Source organism: Natator depressus, chromosome 6 (assembly GCF_965152275.1).
Source record: "Natator depressus isolate rNatDep1 chromosome 6, rNatDep2.hap1, whole genome shotgun sequence".
Classification (NCBI taxonomy): Eukaryota; Metazoa; Chordata; order Testudines; family Cheloniidae; genus Natator; species Natator depressus.
The window spans coordinates 98,423,504-98,447,346 of NC_134239.1; the positions used below are offsets into that span (position 1 = coordinate 98,423,504).

The 23,843-nt window shown below is 43.6% G+C and overlaps 2 protein-coding genes across 4 annotated transcripts in view; one reads left to right on the forward strand and one right to left on the reverse strand.

Moving 5' to 3' along the window:
* Window positions 1-10,938, reverse strand: part of PTPN21 (protein tyrosine phosphatase non-receptor type 21) — a 56,348-nt gene extending 45,410 nt beyond the window's left edge. The window contains exons 1-2 of the mRNA XM_074956084.1: window positions 10,623-10,938; window positions 4,639-5,003 (exon numbers count right to left, since the gene is read on the reverse strand). Of these exons, the coding sequence (XP_074812185.1) occupies window positions 4,639-4,818 (180 nt within the window). The 5' untranslated portion in view covers window positions 4,819-5,003; window positions 10,623-10,938. The remainder of the gene's footprint in view (window positions 1-4,638; window positions 5,004-10,622) is intronic.
* A 5,909-nt stretch (window positions 10,939-16,847) lies between these two features.
* The window catches only part of ZC3H14 (zinc finger CCCH-type containing 14), a 44,354-nt gene continuing 37,358 nt past the window's right edge, over window positions 16,848-23,843 (forward strand). For 2 of the 3 annotated variants that reach the window (XM_074956089.1, XM_074956088.1), the window contains exons 1-2: window positions 16,848-16,972; window positions 17,954-17,996. In XM_074956089.1, coding sequence (XP_074812190.1) covers window positions 16,937-16,972; window positions 17,954-17,996 — 79 coding nt within the window. In that variant the 5' untranslated portion in view covers window positions 16,848-16,936. Of the gene's footprint in view, window positions 16,973-17,953; window positions 17,997-20,562; window positions 20,583-23,843 lie in introns of those variants that run through there. The other variant, XM_074956090.1, reaches the window with a different exon arrangement.

The window sequence follows — 23,843 nt, forward strand, 5'->3', positions numbered from 1 at the left end:
TTTTCGGAGGTGCTGACTGCCTGAAGTTTCCACTCAGTTTCTTCAAAAAGCAGGCCACTTATGTTGTTGCATAAAAACAGATCTAAGTTGTTATGACCACAAATAACGAAATGTGTTTACTCTTAAACATGATTGAGTGTAATTGTGTGCATTTAAATAACCTTTCCCTGCCCCCAAAAAAGTGTACACTTGAAGGCCCAGTATAAACAGATTAAAGCCAAATAAAACACTCTGCCAAATCCTGTCTTCTGAGTCACATGCAAGCCTTCTTTTGGCTTCAAGGGTAGCATTTGGCCCTATGAATTCTCAGTAGAGGTAGTGCACTCTGGAATACTGGTGCTGATTAAAATAGAATCATTTTTTACTCATTGCTAAAAGTCTGTTAATAGTAGCACAAGACATTACACAATCCTAAAAAAAGTGACATGACATAATTCTTAAAGTATGTCAAGCTTCTGAGATTAACACTGTAGTGAAGTTTGTTTATTATAGCAACTTATTCGTCATTTAACTCCTGGGCAGAAAATCAAACCTAGATAAAAAGAACTGTAGAATTTCCACTTAACTATTTTCCAGCTAATTACTTTCTGCATTATAGAAAGAAATAGCAGGGCTCTTATATAATTGTGGAACTGTTGACAAAAAAAGGCACAGTAAAATTAAAGGAACTAATAAAATAGGTCTAGAGAATACTAATATGGAAACCAAAATTTTAGGTGGGAAAAGGTTGCCTCTATCGCCTACATGCATGCCACCTTGCTTTGAGGCAATGGGACTTCACAAGCTAAGCAGCTGGGTTTGGTCATTATTTGCATCGGAGACAGAGGAAGAGACACAGTTCTGATGATACAGTAGGTCGTGATCTACTGTACCTTCTCCGTCAGTAGAAAATTAATGGTGCTAAAAGGCAAGGTCTTGTTGGAGGTTCTTCCTTGTACATGAAATATAAACCCGAGGTCTCAATCACTTGATGGTCTCTTAAGAGATCACAGGAAAAACTGAGCTTGATTCTTAGTGCTCTAGCCAAATTCCAATTCTGTTCATTTCATTCTGCCTCCCTCAGTTCCCCCTATAGCGTCAACTGGAAACCATAGTTTTTTCTGCCTACGGCAAGAGCAGCACGCAGAGCCTCTCCCCCCCCGACACACCGCCTAGGAGCAAGACCTGCTGGCCGCTTCCAAGGTGCAGCGCGGTGCCAGGACAGGCAGGGAGTCTGCCTTATCCCCGCTGCACCACTAACCGGGAGCCACCCGAGGTAAGCCCATGCCCCAACCATGAGCCCCAACCCCCTGCCCCAGCCCTGAGCTCCCGCAAACCTGGAGCCCCCTCCTGCACCCCAAACCTCTCATCCCTGGGCCCACCCCAGAGTCTGCACCCCCAGCCAGAGCCCTCACCCCCCCCACACACACCAGAACTGCCCTACCCCAGACCAGAGCGCCCCCTCACACCCTGAACCCCTCATCCCCCACCCCAGAGCCTGCACTCCCAACCCCTCATCCCCAGCCCCAACCCAGAGCCCACACCCCCAGCCAGAGCCCTCACCCACTCCTGCACCCCAACTCCCTGACCCAGCCTGGAGCCCCCTCCCACACCTTGAACCCCTCATTTTTGGCCCCACCCCAGCGCCTGCACCCCCAATTAGAGCCCTCACCACCTCCTGCACCCCAACCCCCTGCCCCAGCCCAATGAAAGTGAGTGAGGGTGGGGGAGAGTGAACCACTAAGGGAGGGGGACTGTAGTTGCAAACCAGATATAATAAGATCTCTACCTGCTACTGTAAATTGGCTCTGATTGTCAATTTATTCTATTTTCAGATGTCTCCAAACTCCACTAACACATACACTCAACCATCAGCACTAAAGAACAGATACACAGCCTGCTACAGTATAGACTGGCACTATCCCAAAAACAACTACTTTTGTCATATTTTTTCCCCCCTCAGGCACAACATAGCATGGTGAGAACACAAGACAATGAATTAGTAACAGCTGCAGAAAAGTATGTGGTATATTAAATTTTGAACTATAAGGTTTAAAAAGACAACTGATGGCAAACTACAAGAAGGCAGATGGAAGTTAATGGATCCCAAAGTAAGCAAGTGCTGATAAGAAAACCCCAGTACAAATCCACTGACTTATGTTTATCAAAACATTTTTTAAAACAGAATACGAGGCCACTTCTGCAAACATTTGCTACTGTATAATGCTTAATACCATGAGCAGTCCTAAAGTAATTAATGCTGTTCACAACAGTAACCGTCTGCAGGACTGAGACCTAAATTAGTTTGCTCAATAGTTACTGAAGCTGCTTGAAATTGGAAACACAGTATTTTGGAAAAATCAACAAGTTATCAATTAACTAAACAGAGTAATCCTATATCCTTTTCAGCTTGCTCTTCTATTTTTGTTGTGTACCACAGTCGGGGATTTTGTCTCTTATACAAAGCAGTATTTACAGGCATCTCTTTTCTCGTACTACAGTACAACATATGTCCATTTCGGTCTTGTACATTTTCTAGTTTATATTTTGGTTTTTTCCTGAACAAAAAGTCAGATTAGTGCAGTACAAAATACACAATACAGTGGTTACAGCAGGACTGGGATATGTGCCAATTTCCAAATTGTGTCAACAGCATCCAGCCCTTGGGGTCAAATTCATCTCTCGTACCACTAGACTGAAGCTAATGGAGTTACAATAATAATAAATGTCTCCCTTTAAAAACAGATCTGTGTGAACAAAGGTTCTACTTAGCTAAGGATTCTATAAGACCAGTTTCACAATTCAGCACTTCAGGTGTAAATAAATCAAAACATAAACATCATCAGATTTGTGTGGGACAGAGGTAAATCTGAGTTACTGGAGAGTTCTCCAAAATGTTTAACCTTCTTTTCAAAACTAATTTGTGTATGCAAATACTCTGTCTTTTAGTGGAAGTCAAGCATCTGCACCTGGCCAACTATGCATTTAATGGGCCATCTAGCTCAGCAGTTCTCAAACTGTGGGTCACAACCCCATTTTAATGGGGTCGCCAAGGCTGGCATTAGACTTGCTGGGGACCACGGCTGAAGCCTAAGCCCCACTGCCCAGGGCCAGGGTCAAAGCCAGCGTGGCGGGGCTCAGGTGACAGGCCCCGCACCTGGGGCTGAAGCTCTTGGGCTTTGGCATTGGCCCCCAACCTGGGGAAGTGGGGCTGAGGCTTTGGCTTCGTACCCCTGGCCCAGGATGTCAGGCTTGGACAGGCTCAAGTCTCGGTCCTCCTCCTGGGTATTACCTGTAGTAATTACCTGTAGTAATTTTTGTTGTCAGAAGGGAGATCACGGGACAATGAAGTTTGAGAACCCCAGGCCTAGCTTATATATACCATGCGTGTATTTGCACGTACCAGTCCACAGTACATGTATTCGCACTGGCATGAGAGGCTGGTCGCATAGGCTAGGAGAGACACTGCCTCTCCAAACAGCCAGGTGTAACCTTGCCCGCTGCTGTGACTCTCCCTGCGTGTGGCTCCAGTCCTCTGGCTCCAACCCCACAGTGCTCCATTCCACCTGCCTTCCTGCACTCTGGAGCTGGGGACGGTGGGGTGAATGGCCGCCCGCCCCACGGGCTGGGGCCACACCTCCCGCGCTCAGAAGCTGGAGAGGCTGGGGTTGCGTGCCGCCCTCCCTCCCGCGCCCCAGGGCTGGGGCCGCATGCCCGTGTCCTCCCGGCGTTCCTTTGTGGCTGGGGGACTAGCTGCGGGACTGGGCCGGTGGCTGCAGGGGTGTGGTGTGGTGGTGGTGTGGGGCGGCTATGGCAGGGGGGTTAGGTGGAAGAGGTGTGGCCTGGCGGGGACAGGGGCGAGCCTCCCCCAGCCTGCGGTTCACGCATCACCCAGGAGTACTGGTGCTTTTTTGCCCAGCACCAGTGCCCTGAGACCCCACTCATTCAAATACCTCTTTCTTAAAGAGCCACTTCTTTCATGTAAGCTCTACAAACACAACTGATTAAAAGGGGGGAAAAAAAAAAAAAAAGAGAGACTCTAAATTAACACCTGCCTCCAAATCGCCCACTATTTTCTGTATCCCTCTGTTATGATCTATTCAGGCAGGAATGGTCATTACTTGTCTTAAATTCTGACAATATTCTCAGCACTCTATAAGAAGTGACAACCATTGTCCTTTTGGCTGGCACTTTAGGCTTGTGGGCTGAAACATGGTGCACTGCTGCTGTCCACATCCTATTCTCTAACCCTACAACAAATTGTGAGACTGGGTTTTGAAGCCATCCAAGTTGCACTGTGGATCAGAGCATTCACAATAGAAGGAACATGCCGGGGTGGCTGGTACAGGAGAGAATTTGGTAAAGTATCATAGTTGTCTAAAACAGTGGTTTCAATCTGGGGTCAATGGACCCTGGGGGGTCCGCAGACTATGTCTAAGGGGGTCCAAGAAAGGTTGTCATTACCACAGAACAGCGGTTCTCAACAGGGGTCCACAGACCATGTCTAAGATTTCCAAAGGGGTCCACACCACCATTCAAAATTTTTTAGGGGTCCACAAAGAAAAAAAGATTAAAACCCACAGATCTAAAATGGTAGGGAATCACTGTAGTGGGTAACCCGTTTAAAGTGATGGCTAGAGAAGTTGCCAATTTGCTTACCTCCCGCAGTTCAAGTCTCTGAGCCACAGCCTCCAGGCTTTCCTGGCCGGTGCTCTCCACAGAAAGAGTGAACTCCACAAATTCATTGTTAAGCAGCTGGATGCGGGCCACCAAGCAGCTCTTGCTGGACACTGTGTAACGTCGAGTTCGTTTCAATTTGAGCCCAAAAGGTAACGGCATCTTTCCCCACGGCCAGTGATGAAAAGGTATCACCACACCGGAAAATGAAGGGAAGTAGCAGTCTTCTCCCAAGCAATAAGGAGCCCTGAAGTATCCTGCCAATCAACCAGCGGCAGCAGCAGTAGCCATTAAAGAAGAGCAGGTCCTCCACCAAGCTCTAACTGGAGGGAGTTTCCACAGCAGCTCTAACAAGGAGAAGGGAGAGAGTCCAGAAATGATTTATTTGAAAGGGGAATTGGAGCCATGGGAAATCCACACAGACTTACGTTTCCTAAATCTACATGGTCAACATTTTTCTCCTCCACTATAGAGAGTGGAATATGCTCTACAAAAGCGAAACAAGAATGAAGATTCCTGGTTTGCCACAGACTCTTGGAATGACCTTTGGTAAGTCACAACTTCTTGATGGCTCTGTCTTAGTCATCTGCCAAATAGTGTAATGAATTTTGACCAAATGCTGCTGACATGCTTTAAAGACAAAAACGGCTCTAAAACTGCTAGGTATTTCATAAACTGGATCAATACTTGGATGAGACACCTTTAGGAAAAACGTAGGCATCTCATGTATTTGGGAGGGAGAGTCACTAGGTGGCACTGTTTTCTCCAACTCAGGACTAAATCTGTGCTCCAATATTGTCCTAGGAGCACCATGCTATTGGAGGCTCCGTCTTGGACAAAATGCAGAACCAAAACACAGGGTCATTAGAGATGCCACAGTTTGGAGTGTCATGTGGTGGTGGGTTTTTTTTAGTTTGGAGCTGGGGTGAGGGAATACTAGCCAGATTCCCATTCAGTTCATTATATTCCAACTCTCGTTTCCCCCTGAAGTTCATTAGCTACAATATTCTTTATTTCCTGTCCTAAACATCCGCACTGTGCTTCAGGTTGCTAGTACTTGCCATAGTGTCCTCCCCTCCACCTCACCAGAGGGGACTACCTTTCAGTGATGGTTGAAGCAATTCTTTTCTAAATCTCCTCAAAGAGAGACTTCTTCCAGGAAACCTATAAACCCTAACAATTTCCTTGACACCATCCATTGCTCCATGTCTCCCATAAACAATTTTCATGCTACCTCCTAAGCGCAGAAGACCCTCCATAAATAAGTCTGGAAACTTACGACCCTCTTTCCAGTACTTTCTCACAGACCACTCCCTATAATAAATTGCACATCATTATTACTATTATTGACTGTTTAGAAAATGTGCCTGCATAATGGAAGTGAAGGTATCAACATTTTCTAAAAAGACTATTATTCTCTATGCAGTGATTACTATGTTTCATAGATATAAGTAGTTTGGGTAATTAGTAAGGTTTATAAAGTGTTTTGAGATCCATTCTGATGGAAATTGCTACACAAAGGCAGGCTTCACATAGTAAATTGCAGACATCTAATCACATTCCTGGGGAGGAGGAAACCAAACATTAATCTTGAAACTACCAGCCCAAGGTAAACAACACACGCACACAGCACGGACACACTGATTACCTGAGCCTGGACTTTAAGAGGTTTGTTTGGTTTCATTCCCCCTCCGCTAGAACTAGCCCCACTAGGTTGGTGACTAGAACCTGCTTGGTGTCAGGCTCTGAGGACCCTCTGGATGAGCTCATAGCTGACACAGAGCAGCCCTGTCCAGAGGGAGGGAGGGAGCAAGTCCACTGCCAGGGAGGGCTGAAGGGGCTCAGAACCCAGGCTGCCAAAGGGAGGCTCCCCCGCCCAGACTGTGAGCACTGGGCAGCTGGGGGCAAGGTATTCGGGCTGTCACCCACAGGAGCTTCTTGACTGTCAGGGACTGGTTAATCTGGAGAGGCCACCTCCAGCCAGGGGAAGGCGAGGGAGGGGTGCATTTAAAGGGACAGTGCTCACTTTAGTTAGGCCTCCAGCTGAACTCCCCTTTAACCTTGTGCATTGTTAGCGGGACACATGGGGCGGATTCCTCCTGTGCAATTTATTTTTCCTATTATGTTTGGTTTTGCTGGGGGTAATGTTTCTGGCGTCTAGGTCACAACAATGATGTCATCAGGTGCTCAGGTGGAATCATGGATGCCACACATCTAGCTTTTTTATTTTTTTGGTCCCCTCTAGTTTCCCAGTAGCTTTGTTTCATCACTTGAAACTTCAGGAGGGAGATGGTCAGCTTTTATATAAGCAAACCTGCAAATGTCCTGTTTAATGAAGGGTTGGGGGGGTTGTTTTTTTAAATGCAAATTCACATCCACTTAACTGAAAGGGTTTTATTTTAAAAAAAGTTAGGGAGGAAATATTATTGGAGCTATTAAATAGGGAATTTGTAAAAAGTAATGTTACTCCAGCAGTGTTTAAAACCTAGAAAAGCAGGACAGAGTGAGAGTGAATTACAGATAAAGGAAACAAATGGAATATGTGTCTATGAACCGGGAGAATATTAACTCTATCAAAATATATGCCTAGCTTACTGCATCATCAGGTCTAGAGTGGCCTGACCAAACAGGGCAGGCAAACATCTGGACTCCTGAAAGAGCCAGATTGAAGAGGCCTGGACCTCCTTGGGCTGCGTTTACCACTAATGGATATCAGTGGTTACAAATAGACCTGAATAAAGAAAAAGGAGAACAGGCGGCATTATAACTACTGGATCCATCATAGCAGAGTACTACTATTACATCTCTGCCTACCAAATTCTATACAGTGATGATGCACAGAAATTGACAGTATACAGAAAACCTGGTGTTGATCAGGATAAGATATTTCAAGGAAACACTGAGTATTACCAGGAAGTTAGCAATAACTTCAGTGTTACCAGAACGTAGCCTTGAAGGCACTAGTTACTACACTATGGAATTTGATAATTAACCCAATCATCAATGAAACCCCAGACTGCTGCAGGCAACATGTTCTGCAACATTAACAATAATAGCAGTTACTAAACGTCTGCTCTAGCACAGTGGTTAAGGACCTGTCAGTATTTACCATCAAGTCTTATTTTTCAGTGGTGTAGCCGGGCAGCAAATATTTACTGTGGACAAAAACATAACATACAAGTTTGTCAAATCATGTACATTGTTTTGCCTGCAAAATATTACAGTTGATTTCTCTCTCTTCTATGGTTAGGAAAGAATCAAACATCAACTCCTTGTTTCCAAAGTCTTCCAAATAACATTTCTTCAAACTAGCATGTGTTAGTATTATATTTTTTAAAATTTATGGACTTTGATTTCTGAGAAGACTCCCCTTACAATTTGTTAAATCAAATACCTTATTTCCAGAACACAGATCAGTTTTGATGGGGGAGGCAGACTCCTAATGCACCTCTCTTTTAGCCCCTTAAAATGTATAAATAAAGATAATCTGTATCTAATTTGAGTGGAAAATTCATAAACTCATACAGAGCTCCATGTTCCCTTTTGTTAGGCACCCATGGAGGGGAATAAAGGTAGGCAAGAAGGGACAGATAACTGACCCCATGACACAGAGTGCGGGGAAGTAGCACCTCAGTGACCTACTTAACTCTCCACATCAGGAAACCCTCCATGTCCTTTTTGCATGGTCATGCTTCTAATGATTTGGAATAGATTGTACCATTCTAAACAACATACTTCCCCAGCTCCTGGCAAATTTCCACAGAAGTCTGTGCAGTAATTAAGGTAGGCTGGATGAGAGACTGTCTCCCTGTATGCATATGCAATACCTAACAAAATTCTAGGTAGTACTGGAATATAAATCATAATGGATGGAATTAGATTTCCCTGCAGAGCCTAGGGTGATGTGGGGTTTCCAGGCTTTCCAGTTTGCTCTGCACATTGATCTATATAGTCCTACTACATAACAACAACATGCAGGGAAGGTTCCACAGACTAAACCTTGCAGAGTTTCCTGCATACTGAGGGCAGAATCCTGCAGTGGATTTATTCCTGGAAGTGAAACTTGTGGATCACTGACCAAGCTCGCTTTCCTGTGCCTTGGTATTGAACAGATCGTACATCAGATTATGCTCTTTTCTCTGATCCTCTGGTTCCAAAGACAAAAACCCAATTATGGAGCTTTTAGTCAGAACTTTAAATCTGTTTTAACAGTTTTAAAGGGGTACAATTAAACATGAATGACTTTTTAAGCTCTAAGGCAGTGGTTCCTAACCTGGGGTGCACACACCCTTTGTGGGTGCGAGATGCCCTTTCTGGAGGTGCGAGACATGCCAGATTCTTTTAGAAGGTAAATCATCAAAAACACTAATTAAGCATAGGCACGTAAGTAGAACTACTTTGTTTCATCAAACCTATGTATTTATTAATATTATGCATTTTTAAACAATTACTGTAATATACAAACAGAAGATATATCTAGGTTTAAAGAACTGACCTAGAACTTCACCGATTTTTGATAAAGGGTGTGAGAACATACTTTGAGAACCAAAGGGGTGCAGGCTGCAGTAAAGGTTAAGAACCACTAAGGAGTCTTAAAAAAAAAAAAAAAAAAAAAAACCACACCCCCAAACAAGTACAACTCACTAGCCCCAGAGTGACTTATTACATTTCATTTGTCAGAGTGTCAGATTGCCCAGATTCTCATTGCTTTAGTTATTTCTTTGACAAAACTAGATTTATGCATATGAGGGAAATTTTAAATAAAGACTTGGTGGTCCATTAAAAGGGAAGGAATTTTCAAAACATGCCAGGTCCATTTTAAGGCCGTATTGTATTCTCTGCTGTTTCCCTAGTGATGACAAACTAATTTTCTCTTTATCCAAACTATATTTTTTGGTAAATTTTCTTTACTTATAAGGCATGCTTACCTCACTTTTTAAAATGATTCTTAGGAAAGCTACAGTGAAATCAAATAGTTACACTTATTTAATTAGCAATCCATATCATTCACTAAATCAAACATAGCCCCTGACATATTTTACAATACAATTGTATTGAACAAATAACATTTGAGGAATTATGTTCAGAAGTAATTCAATAACTTATTGCTGGCCAAGCACAATTCTTGCAAATAGCGCAGTATTGTTTTCATTTACCAGCTGTCATTTTGCACTACCATATGCTGTCATATTTGTCTCAGGCATTATTTCAAACATGTGTATCTACACTGTTGTGGGGCTTTTTTTGCAAAAAGAAAACTGTGCTAAAGTGCCAATGCTTGTAAATCCAATCAACTCTCCGCTGAAATTATAAGTCTTTATTTGGCAGGCCTACAATTTTCATACAGCAGCCAAAAAAGGAATTTCACTTGCTAAATTGTATACATCCATCCATCCATGCATGCTACACATATAGTTTTAGACAAGAATTTAGTTAAATCCGGCCAGGAACCTAACAGAATTACCAAGCATTTGAATATCTTCCTTCTTTATCCATACTCCTAAAGCCTCTCCGATAATTAGCTTTCATTTAACTTTGTAAAGCATTTCATCATAGCTTGCACGAATGACAGTATGCAACATAAAACTGCAACGCAGGGAGGAGAAATGAGGCTCCCGCTATTTCAAGTATTTAAATGTAGAAACTTATTTTATAAATTATGGGGCGAAGCCTAAAAGCAAAATCACTCCCCTCGCCTTGGTACACTTTTACCAATCAATCGCTGGAATTACTTATTCCTGGGACTAACTGCAAGAGTAAAGGCAAAACGTGCACCACATCACAAACTTCCTCTGCTACCCGGAGCGAAGAGGCCCCGAAAGTTACACTGACCTCACCTCTCCAGGCTGCTCTTATTTATCTTAATAGGAAATACCTGACACTGTGTAACCTGGGCAAACAAACAAACAAAACAAAGAGGGGAAAAAACATGTTATTTCCAACAGTGCCCGCGGCTTTCCCATTACCTGCTACAGCGATCCAATGACACAGCGTATCCCTTCCCACATCTTTAGCTGCGGGACCTCACCAGCAGCGCGGAGAGTTCTTCCCCTGAAGCCACCTCATCTAAATTCCTGGGAAATTGACTTATTGTGCTCCCCTTGCATGAAACAGCTGCTATGTCCGCTCCCCCGCCTTCTTCTCAGATCACTCATAGTGCAAACACGCCTCACTTCCTGTCTCAAAGCCCTTGCTCTGGAGATCATTCCACTGGGTAAAGAGTCGGACTGGGAGGGGAACAATATTGCAGCCAAATAAACCCTCAGCAGCCAGCTTTGCAGACACCTTTCATGTGACCTGGGGTATTGTGCCGCTTGAGCACAAAATGAGTTCTCTGGAATATTTCAAATCCTCTCTCTCGCTGTGCATTTAATTTCTTTTCCTGGGGGCGTTCCCCTGGCTCTATGCATGCGGCAGGATACGATGAAAGATGAAAGCGAAGCCCGTGTGCTGTAGCCCATTACCTCAGAGAGTTGGAATGCCTGGCAGGGAGAATGTCAGCAATGGGACAGCTGCTTCTCTGGCTACCGGGGCATTACAGAAATAGGGACTTACAACAAACAGCAGGCAATCCTTTCTTTTTTTAATCATATGATCATTTATTCGATGCCTTTCCAATTAAAGAAAAGCTTCTTTCAAATCTACTGGTCTTATTTATACCTCGCCTAGGCATATTTTTAAGCTTTCATTTTAATTAGGTTTATGTATTATATAAAGTGGCTGTCGTACAACATTATTTTAAGGTCTATGACTTAAAACAAAAGTGATTGGGGAGTACCGCCCCTTATCCAGATGCCTTCTCAGCAGCACTACGGAGTAGCAATACTAGTACATACAAAATTGATTAGGAGATAGAACTCTCAGCCCTTGGTAAGCCAAAAAACCCATTGAAGTCAACAGGAATTTTGCCATTAATAAGAACTGTAAGATCAGGCATCAAGTGAGGACTAATTACTTCATGTTTATAAAGCATTTAACTGAAGAAAAGCCTTGTGTAAATGTTAAGGATCCCTTCTCACTTTGTTGGTAATGGAATGGTCCTCCTTGTTGTGGGGGGCAGAGGAAAGCAGTGGCACAGACTTAAAGGGGGACAAGCAGGTGGGGAATCAGACATAATAAGTGAATGCTGATTCATTATCAGAAAATGTCAGTTATACAATCTGAACTCCTCCCCACACCCTAGGCAGGTTTAACTGCAGGTCCACTAGGTAAGCAGTAGGTAACTCAGTAGAGCACTAACCTGTGTGTGACAACAAAATGTAGGTTTCAGAGTAACAGCCGTGTTAGTCTGTATTCGCAAAAAGAAAAGGAGGACTTGTGGCACCTTAGAGACTAACCAATTTATTTGAGCATTTATTTATTTGCTCAAATAAATAAATCTCTAGTTAGTCTCTAAGGTGCCACAAGTCCTCCTTTTCTTTTAACAAAATGTAGGTAATATTTGTACTATGAGGAACTGCTCTTGAGTTTTTTCTTCACTGTGTTAGGCCCAAACATGGTTTCTATCACAGTTTCTTTTCGTTCTGAGCACAGTGTATTTTCCCACCTATCTTAATGCTACTGAGCCATATTTATGATGATCACTGCAAGCCATATATGCCAAGTTAAAAAAATAGACTGAGGGATTTTATGTTGAGAGTAAATATCAGTAACAAATGTAAAAAATTACAGGAATGTTCCAAATATCCTCCAAATATGCAGTTAAGTTTAAGCTTAAAAGACATCTCAACATGTTAAAGTATAGAAACACACTATTAAGGTACCCAAATAACTGCAATTTAGTAGCCATACCATGCAATAATCATTCAATTATACTTAATGCAATTTAGTGATTTGGTCCCCCCCAGATTACATTATACTGACCTTTAAAGGTATGTTTCCATAGGTGCTGGAACAAATTTTATAGTGGAGGTGCTGAAAGCCATTGAACAAACTGTAAACCCTGTAAATGATGGAAACCACTTCAAACACCTTTCCACCCCTAGTTCCAGCTCTTCTGTATGTTTCTCCCCTTTTTTCTTCCCTAACGGTGTCAACAACCTGAACTGTGTCCTGTAATCTGACGCCTCCCTAATACTATTATCAACACAACACGTTGCAGCTCTATGTCTTGATGTGTCCCTGAAACTGGGAATGATTGCTCCAGGCAACTGAGAGATCCCACACATTTTATCTGTTATATCTCCTTCCTAAATCCTGCTTTCAGTGTGATCCTTCCCTGAAGTTGCATCTCTGAGAACACTCTTAGCTCCCTAATTTTTCATCTCTGTGTATTTGTGCATCTTACACTAAGGTAGGGTGATCAGATAGAAAGTATGAAAAATCGGGATGCGCGTGGGGGGTAATATGTGCTAATATAAGAAAAAGCCCTGAATATCAGGACTGTGCCTATAAAATCAGGACATCTGGTCACCCTACACTAAGGGGCATGCACCCAGCTCAGCAGCCCACATTTTCACCTTTCCTCCTGAGAGCCCTGTGTTTCTTTTGGGTTCCCTAGAAAGGACACCTCATGCCCTGCTTCTCCACCTCTCCCATCATTGTTCTGTCACATCCCTGCCCATGCTGCTCTCTGTGTTACCCCCGCCCTCTTTTTTGCCAAGAAGCCAAGTCTGGCAAGTACTAAGGGCAGTGGCAGCTTTACTCGGGTCTCTGATGCATGCGCAATAATAGACGTAGACTAGCCCTGGGATGGGGGGGTTGGACCGGTGGCAGCACCCCGCGCCCTTGTCCCTGCCGGGCTGGCGCAGGCGAAGTAGTCAGGTGTAATTCAGGCCCCAGGGACACTTAGCCAAGCCCCCTTCCTCGCTATCCCATCCTTGGGCCTGCGAGGGGCCGGGCTGTCCCGGGAGGTCCCAGCCTGGGACACACCTTGGTCCGATGGGTCCCTTCTAGGGAGCAGCATGGCCCATGGGCTGCGGTGGCACCGAAGGGTTGTGGTCTGGGGTCCCGTTGCCATGCTGACCCCAGGCAGTGGGCTGGTTGCGCCTTCCCTGGTTGGCTTAGAATGAGCTGGCATTGCCCCATCCAGCCTCTCTGGGATTTCTCCATCCTTAGTGGAGCTGGTGCAATGCCAGTGGTGCAGCTGGGAACGTTAAATGCAGGAATTCATGGTGCCCTGTTTCTGGCAATTTGGTATCTCTGCCTGACTCCAAGGTTTGTAGCATTGCCAAACTTGCAGGATTCTCCCAGAGTCTCCAGAAATTAAAAATTAATCTCTACTTAAAGATCATGTCATGGGATGAAACCTCCAGGAATACGGCCAATCCAAATTGGCAACCCTAAAGGGTTGGGTCAGCTTGTTCCCTAATGGAAAAGGGTCACTCCAAAGTGAGTCCACTAAACACAACAAACTCCATTGTTCTCCGGAGCAAGAAGACATTTGCACAAGTGTCTTGATGAATTTATTGGGGAGACACTAGTTCTTGAAAAGATACAAGGTACTCTAGAAATCAATAGGAAAGAAGGGTTGCCAGGACTTCTGAGCACCAGAGAAGCTTTAGAGAATGCATCATAATTTATTCACTGAACACAAGAGACGGTGGCTCCAGACACTTAAAGTCAGACACAGACTGATATTGATTGTCTCAGGGACGAGAATTATTCTTCTTTGTGTGATTTATAAAATCTTCTCTCCTTTTTACAAATGTATTTTCTCCTTCACTGCCCTTTTACTACTTGACAGAGTGTCTTTGAGACTTCCTTTGTTTTTCATCACGCTAGGTATTATTCATGACAAATGCAGGATGTTCCACAAAACAAGGTTAAACCACAAAACAAGGTTAAATCAGGGCTCTCAGGAATTTACAGGGGCTTTTAAAGTATGGAATGTTATAGCCATGTCAGTCCCAGGATATTAGAACAAGGTGGGAGAGGTAATAGCTTTTATTGGACCAATGTTGGTGAGAGAGACAAGCTTTCGAGTTTACACAGAGCTCTTCTTCAAGTCTGGGAAACTTATCAGAGTGTTTATCTCTCTTTATCTGTGACACTCTGATTAAGTTACCCAGACCTCAAGAAGAGCTCTGTGTAAACTTGAAAGTTTGGCTCTCTCACCATCTGAAGTTGGTCCAATACAAGATATTACCTCACCCACCTTGTCTTTTTAGGGGACCATTTACGACACACGGCAGTTATGTGAAATGCAACACTGTAATTTATATATGTATATAATTTGTTGCATTTTTAAAAGGGTGTTAGGTGACATAGAGACATAAAATGACATAGACACAGTCCCTGCCCTACAATGCTCGCAGTCTAAAATGTGTCCATTATGTTTCTGCAGATGAAACTTTTATCTGTGTTTGCTGGATTCCTTTTCAAGGTATAAATGGGCTCGTAAACAATGAACTGCAGTCATCATCTTGTGCTACTGAATACATTAGCTGAGATTATTATTGAGGTTCTTCAGTTACAGCTTTGTAGTTAAAACTGAGATTTGCACTTAATACAGAGATGAATCACTGATTTATGTATGAAGAATACAGCATATACTCCCCAAAATTACAGCACTTTATCAGAAAATTCATTCTGTATTCAAAGATAATTTACAAGTAAATCCACAAATTAGTTTGAGATAAAATTAATTTTACAATGTCCTTTAGCATTCAGACCTTTCTTGTCTAGAAAACTTTATCTCTGCTCTGTAGTGAACCCATAAGTAATTTTTTACAACTGTCCTTAATGTCTTTAAAGTCAATTTAATCTAATCTGGGACCCAAAACAAAAATTTATTATTGATCATAATTTTATGGTTATTGCATGGTGTTGTTACAGGACAGAGTTCATGTTATTTAGATGCCTTTACTGTTTATTTCCATATTTTAATATGTTTGTATTTCTTTCAAGTTTTACCTTAACTCCTGGGTTTGTATACTTGTTTTTGGGATAATTACAACATCCCTGTAATGTTAATGTTTTTACCTTTAAGTTACTGATATATCTTTAAATGTAGTTGTTTTGTATGGAAATAACCTTTTTTGTTTCAATTATTAAGGTGTGTTAAGACCACTTCTTGTATGCTGATCAATACTGTCTCATTTTTTCCTTGTACTCTCATATTCATCTGGAACCATCTGATGTCTCTTGACTTATTCTTACATTGTAAACTGTTGGGGCAGGGGCTGGTTTTTTGCTCTGTGTTTGTATAGCACCTCGCACAATGGGGTTACCAGAGCTACAATAATACAAATTTTAAAAAAGTTACCATGTGATATATACAGTGATTTATGAAATGTATGTAATATTAACCTTAATTTTTGTTTTAATTTTAGCTTTAGGGATAGATTCACTTGTTCGCTCTCACTGCTTTATGGCACTTTGGAACAGTCCAAAGTACCAACAGTATACTGGTCTGTTAAACTGGGTTTACAGTGGGCAGGACTGGGTGCGGTACAGTCATGTCAGGGAGAGGAGCTGCCTGGGGTGAGTGCTGGCTCTTGCCAGTGGGGGCCCAACATGCTGCTGCTTTTACCACTGTGGTTCCTGGCAGAGCCTTTTGTATCTGTGGATATGCACATCCGCGGACATGAATTTTGTATCCACACAGGGGTCTTACTTTTTACCTCAAAATGCAGGCGCTTGCAGGGTTTGGTGGGAATTTTGTGAATCACAGTGGGCCCTAAAACTGAGGCTTAGAATATCAGGGTTGGAAGGGACCTCAGGAGGTCATCTAGTCCAACCCCCTGCTCAAAGCAGGGCCAATCCCCAATTTTTGGCCCAGAATAGCCCCCTTAAGAATCGAACTCACAACCCTGGGTTTAGGAGGCCCATGTTCAAACCACTGAGCTATCCTTCCCCCAAAAGTACCTTTGTGAATCCCATCCTTAGCTGATTGGGATACAGGGCTTTTTTAAATGTTGATTTAAAATCGGCCAATTTAGCAAGGAAGGAAACTTCCCGAATAGGCAACTGGGCAACTTGACTCAGAATTGAAAAAAAAATGGATATTTCCACCCCGTTTCCTTTTTTTTGTTTTTTGTTTTTGTTTTTAAACGGAGGTTACCCGTGTCTGGGAGCCGGACAGGCGTAACAGAAGGCGGGCGCAGAGCAGGGATGGGGCGCTCAGCGACGATGGGGAGGCTCTGCGCAGAGGCGACCTGTGGTGGGCAGAGCAGCCGTCCCCGGCGCTCTGTAGAGGGCCGAGAGGGGTGGGCTTAAGCCCGGCGTGTGCTGTTCCTGGGCGGCCCGGCAGAGGGCGCAGCTGGCGGAGGCCGCGCTCTCTCTGCCGGCCCGGCCTGTAGTAGCGGCGGCGGCCCGGGGCTCCTCAGACATTGCGACCATGGAGATCGGCACCGAGATCAGCCGCAAGATCCGGGTGAGAGAGAAGGGGGCCGTGGGGCCCCGGGCAAGGCGCTGGCGAACCCAGCCCCTCCCGCTCGCCGTGTTCCCGAGGGGGTGCGGCCCCGGGCCCCCCCCGCGCTGCAGCCGCTGAACAGGGCCGCAGGCTGGTGCCACGGGCCGGGCACCCGGCCGGGCGCTAACGAGCCCCGGGCCCAGCTGTGAACCGTCCGCCGGGGTCCACGTCCAACCCGCTCCCCGACGTGCGCGCGCGCGCCCAGCGGGGAGAGGGGGCAGGCGACGAGGGAATGGCCAGGGAGTGAGAACAGGTGGCGAGAGACCCAAACCACAGCCCCCGCCTGCCCCCCCCCGACACCCCGCTTCCATCGGGGGTTGGAATCCGACCCCACATCCAGATCCGAACTGTGCCGCCAAAGCCGGCTCTGGAAGGGGCCGAACCGACCTCCAAACATCCCCGCATTCGGGGAGGCCGAACTCTGGCTCTGAGTGGTGCAGCTTGAGCCCATCACTAGTATACATCAACCCTGATTCAAAAATCATGAGGTAGATTCTCTTCCCTTCCCCCCGCCCCCGTCATGAGATTGGTTTAAAAATGAGATTTTTTTTAAAAAAGGGTTTCTTCTTCTTGTTTGTTTTATTGGGGGAGGAGGGTGTTCATGTTTTCCAGTGTTTCTCTGCAATTATGAAGGGCTTGGAATTTAAAAACATAAATGGAGATTTTCAAGTAATCTCATTACTCAAGGAGCTAGGGATACCGGAGATACTGAGAGACTGGTGATTACATCATGAGAGTTGTCAGCACTGCCTCTCCCTTTGGAAGTTTGCTTTGCAAATAGTGGAAAAGAGGAAAAATAAGCTCAACACCTGTACAAGATCTGTGTTAGTGGTGGTGACAAACACATTTTAGCAACCAACATTCTTTCAGAGTTTGGGTATTAGTTATATCGAGTGTTCCTTAACTTAAATGCAATACTCTTAATTTATTTTCTTTTTGTAGGGCGCTATAAAGGGAAAATTGCAGGAGCTGGGGGCTTATGTCGGTAAGTTTTATTCTGTTTAATAGCTTTATTTAGGCTCATTGTAGTTAAAGGTGGAAAACCCCTGCTAGTTTGTGTCTGTCCCCTGCAAGAGTATAAGGTAGTTTCCTCTCATGACAGTGAGTGGGGTACTGCACTGACTTTAGCTATTTATTTTAGTGTAACAATAGTTCACAAGTTGATATAGTGCTCCACTGGAAGCAACTCTGAGAAAGGCTTCAATCCTGTGTCTGGATTTATACTTACAAACTCCGGCACTCACCTGGAGCACAGTTGAAGTCCATGGGGAATGGGCTACATGGGTGCAAGGATCACATGCCATTGGGTGATCAAGCCCAAAGGTTGTAGCTGGGTCCGAAATTAATCCTGCCACCTATTTAAATGTGTCAGATGGGTAATTACATTTACAGGTTTACCCAAAGTGGTTATGAAAGGATGCCCCATCATTTTCTCAGCCCATCATGTCTGAAGAGGATGAGCTCATAATTTCTCCTTGCAAGTCTTCTCTTTAATTTGTTTGTCAGCCCCACTGTATATTTGGTCATTCAACCATGCAACCTGGTTGTCTTCTTTGATTATGCTCTTTCCTTCTCACTGTTACCTTTCGGTTCTCTGGTTTCTCAATTATATAGCTTCTTTTTCAACAATATCTCTGAAATCAGTTCTTTCTTTTTTCTAGAGCCAAAATGTTATTAGTACTCAAGTAATCTCTGGTTTTAATTACTGCAAATGAGGAAGTTAGTTAACTAGAAATTAAAAGGTATAATGCCCAAAGTGAAATCCCTGCAAGCTTCACGGGAACTTTTTAAAGACACCATAATAGAGGCTCAAATTAAATGGTATACCCAAATTAAAAAACACAGTAAGAGAACCAAAAAAGTGCCACCAGGGCTAAACAACAAAGTAAAAGAATCAGTTAGAGGCAAAAAGGCATTCTTTAAAAAGTGGAAGTTAAATCCTATTGAAGAAAACAGAAAGAAAGGAGCAAAAGGCCAAAAAGAATGTGAAGAACAGCTACCCAATTCAAAAAGTAACAGCAACATTTTTTTAAGTACATCAGAAGCAGGAAGCCTGCTAAACAATCAGTGGGGCTACTGGAGGATTGAGATGCTAAAGGAGCACTCAAAGAGGATAAGGCCATTGTGGAGAAACTAAATGAATTCTTTGTATTGGTCTTCATGGTTGAGGATGTGAGGGAGATGTGATGGGTTGGATCACAGAAAACCCCTTGGGAACTACCACCTGGTGTACTTTGACTACCTCTGAGTCTGTTTTCCCTACCAGCTTAGGACTTCAGTGCCCTGCCTGGTTTGAGCCAGACACACTTGCCTGCTACAGACCCAGACCCAGGTCTGAACTACGTTCCCTAAAAGCTGCAGGCTTAACTGAAAACAGCTTAAGAAGTGTTCCTGCCTCAACACTCAGATGCCCAGCTCCCAATGGGACCAAACCCCAAATAGGTCTGTTTTACCTTGTATAAAGCTTATATAGGATAAACTCATAAATTGTTCACCCTCTATAGCACTGATAGAGAGAGATGCACAGATGTTCCCCTCCTACCACCCCAGGTATTAATACATACTCTGGGTTAATTAATAAGTAAAAAGTGATTTTATTAAATACAAAGAGTAGGATTTAAGTGGTTCCAAGTAATAACAGACAGAACAAAGTGAATTACCAAGCAAAATAAAATAAAACACGCAAGTCTAAACCTAATACAGTAAGAAAGTGATTACAGATGAAATCTCACCCTCAGAGATGTTCCAGTGAGCTTCTTTTACAGACTAGCCTCCTTCTAGTCTGGGTCCAGCAATCACTCACACCCCTGTGGTTACTGTCCTTTGTTTCAGTTTCTTTCAGGTATCCTTTGAGGGTGGAGAGGCTATCTCTTGAGCCAGCTGAAGACAAAATGGAGGGATCTCCCAGGGGCTTAAACAGACTTTCTCTTGTGGGTGGAGACCCCTTCCTTTCTCCTATCCAGAATTCAGCTCCAAGATGGAGTTTTGGAGTCACATGGGCAAGTCACTTGTCCATGCATGACTGAGTTCCTTACCAGCCAGGCCACATTCCTGGGAAAGCTTAGATGTGGATTGACGTCTCCAAGTTCATTGTTAGCTTAAGTGTTTCTTGATTGGACAGTTACTGAGAATAGTCTTTTCTCAGGAAGCTGATCAACTGCTTCACCGAGGCTACTTAAAATTAAACAAGTACATAGCCAATATTCATAACTTTGAATACAAAAATGATACATGCATACAAATAGGATGAATATATCCAGTGGATCATAACCTTTACAGAGATATGTTACATGGCATATCTAGCATAAAACATATTCCAGTTATGTCATATATACATTCATAAGCATAATCCCATAAAGCATTATGGGGTGCAATGTTACAGGAGATTCCTCAACCTGAGCCATTCTTTTTAGGTGACAAATCTGAGGAACTCTCCCAAATTGAGGAGTCAGTAGAGGAGGTTTTGGAACAGATGGATAAATTAAACAGTAATAAATCACCAGGACCAGTTGGTATTCACCCAAAAGTTCTGAAGGAACTCAAATGTGAAATTGCAGAACTACTAACTGTGGTATGTAACCTATCATTTAAATCCGCTTCTGTAACAGATGACTGGAGCATAGGTAATGTGATGCAAATTTTTAAAAAAAGACTCCAGAAGTGATCATGGCCATTACAGACCAGTAAGCCTTACAGCACTACAGGGCAAATTGGTTGAAACTATAGTAATGAACAGAATTGTCAGACACATAGATAAACGCAATTTGTTTGGAGAAGAGTCAACATGGTTTTTGTAAAGGAAAATCATGCCTCACCAATCTACTAGAATTCCTTGAAAGGGTCAACAAGCATGTGGACAAGGGGGATCCAGTGGATATAGTGTACTTAGATTTTCAGAAAGCCTTTCACAAGGTCCCTCACCAAAGACTCTTAAACAAAGTAAGCTGTCATGGGATAAGAGGGAAGGTCCTCTCCTGGATTGGTAACTGGTTAAAAGATAGGAAACAAAGGGTAGGAATAAATAGTCAGTTTTCAGAATGTAGAGAGGTAAATTGTGGTATCCCCAGGGGTCTGTACTGGGACCAGTAATATTCAACATATTCATAAATGATCTGGAAAAAAGGGTAAACAATGGGTTGGCGAAATTTGCAGATGATACAAAATTACTCAAGATAGTTAAGTCCCAGGCAGACTGTGAAGAGCTACAAAAGGATCTTACAAAACTGGGTGACTGGGCAACAAAATGGCAGATGAAATTCAGTGTTGATAAGTGCAAAGTAATGCACATTGGAAAACATCATCCCAACTATACATATAAAATGATGGGATCTAAATTAGCTGTTACCACTCAAGAAAGAGATCTTGGAGTCATTGTGGATAGTTCTCTGAAAACAAGCACTCAATATGAAGCGGCAGTCAAACAAGCTAGCAGTGTTGGGAATCATTAGGAAAGGGATAGATAATAAGACAGAAAATATCATATTGCCTTTATATAAATCCATGGTATGCCTACATCTTGAATACTTCATGCAGATCTGGTCAGCCAATATCAAAAAAGATACAGAAAAAATTATTAGGGATATGGATCAACTGCCATATGAGGAGAGATTAATAAGACTGTGACTTTTCAGCTTGGAAAAGAGACGACTAAGGGGGAATATGATAGAGGTCTATAAAATCATGACTGGTGTGTAGAAAGTAAATAAGGAAGTGTTATTTACTTCTTCTCCTAACACAAGAACTAGGGGTCACCAAATGAAATTGATAGGCAGAAGGTTTAAAAGAAACAAAAGGAACTATTTATTCACACAACACATAGTCAACCTGTGGAACTCTTTGCCAGAGGATGTTGTGAGGGCCAAGATGATAACAGGGTTCAAAAAATATTTAAATAAGTTCATGGAAGATAGATCTATCAATGGCTATTAGCCAGGATGGACAGGGATGGTATCCCTAGCCTCTGTTTGCCAGAAGCTTTGTCATCCTCACCTCAGTCCCTAGAAAAATCATGGAGCAGGTCCTCAGGGAATCAATTCTGAAGCACTTAGAGGAGAGGAAAGTGATCAGGAACAGTCAGCATGGATTCACCAAGGGCAAGTCATGCCTGACTAATCTAATTGCCTTCTATGACAAGATAACTGGCTCTGTGGATGAGGGGAAAGCAGTGGACGTGTTGTTCCTTGATTTTAGCAAAGCTTTTGACACAGTCTCCCACAGTATTTGTGCCAGCAAGTTAAAGAAGTATGGGCTGGATGAATGGACTATAAGGTGGATCGAAAGCTGGCTAGATTGTCTGGCTCGGTGGGTAGTGATCAATGGCTCCATGTCTAGTTGGCAGCCGGTATCAAGTGGAGTGCCCCAGGGGTCGGTTCGGGGGCCAGTTTTGTTCAATATCTTCATTAATGATCTGGAGGATGGTGTGGCTTGCACCCTCAGCAAGTTTGCAGATGACACTAAAGTGGGAGGAGAGGTAGATACGTTGGAGGGTAGGGATAGGATACAGAGGGACCTTGACAAATTAGAGGATTGGGCGAAAAGAAATCTGATGAAGTTCAACAAGGACAAGTGCAGAATCCTGCACTTAGGATGGAAGAATTCCATGCACCACTACAGACTAGGGAATGAATGGCTCGGCAGGAGTTCTGCAGAAAAGGACCTAGGGGTTACAGTGGACAAGAAGGTGGATATGAGTCAACAGTGTGCCCTTGTTGCCAAGAAGGCCAATGGCATTTTGGGATGTATAAGTAGGGGCATTGCCAGCAGATCAAGGGACGTGATTGTTCCCCTCTATTTGACATTGGTGAGGCCTCATCTGGAGTACTGTGTCCAGTTTTGGGCCCCACACTACAAGAAGGATGTGAAAAAATTGGAAAAAGTCCAGCAGAGGGCAACAAAAATGATTAGGGGACTGGAACACATGACTTATGAGGAGAGGCTGAGGGAACTGGGATTGTTTCATCTGCGGAAGAGAAGAATGAGGGGGGATTTGATAGCTGCTTTCAACTACCTGAAAGGGGGTTCCAAAGAGGATGGATCTAGATTGTTCTCGGTGGTAGCAGATGACAGAACAAGGAGTAATGGTCTCAAGTTGCAGTGAGGGAGGTTTAGGTTGGATACTGGGAAAAACTTTTTCACTAAGAGGGTGGTGAAACACTGGAATGCGTTACCTAGGGAGGTGGTGGAATCTCCTTCCTTTGAAGATTTTAAGGTCAGGCTTGACAAAGCCCTGGCTGGGATGATTTAGTTGGGGATTGGTCCTGCTTTGAGCAGGGGGTTGGATTGGATGACCTCCTGAGGTCCCTTCCAACCCCGATATTCTATGATTCTATGAATCTGGGAATGTGAGATTGGGGATGGAACACTTGTAACTACCTATTCTGTTCATTCCCTCTGAAGCACCTGGCATTAGCCACTGTCAGAAGACAGGATATTGGGCTAGATGGACCTTTGATGTGAGCCAGTAAGGCTGTTCTTCTGTAACCCCCTCTTCCATTGTCTCTCCCCACCAGCTAGTTCATTCAAAAGACAGCTACCAAGATAATCTTTACAATGGCTCCCGTTCTTCTGTATTATGTTCAAGCTTCTCATTTTATTGAAAGGTCTCTGGACCCACCTACAACTCTGTCCATGTCTCATCTTACCTCCTGTCTACACACAAGTTGTTGTGGTCCTTTGTCGTCATTTCTCGCTCCTGATTTTACACTTTCTTTCATGTTGCCCTTCATGCTTGGAACAGCCTTCCAGTTAATATTTGCCTCCATTTCTTCCTTTAGAAAACCAAAATCCTCCCTACTTCTTGAGCCATTTTTACTATTCTGAGCATAGAGCATTC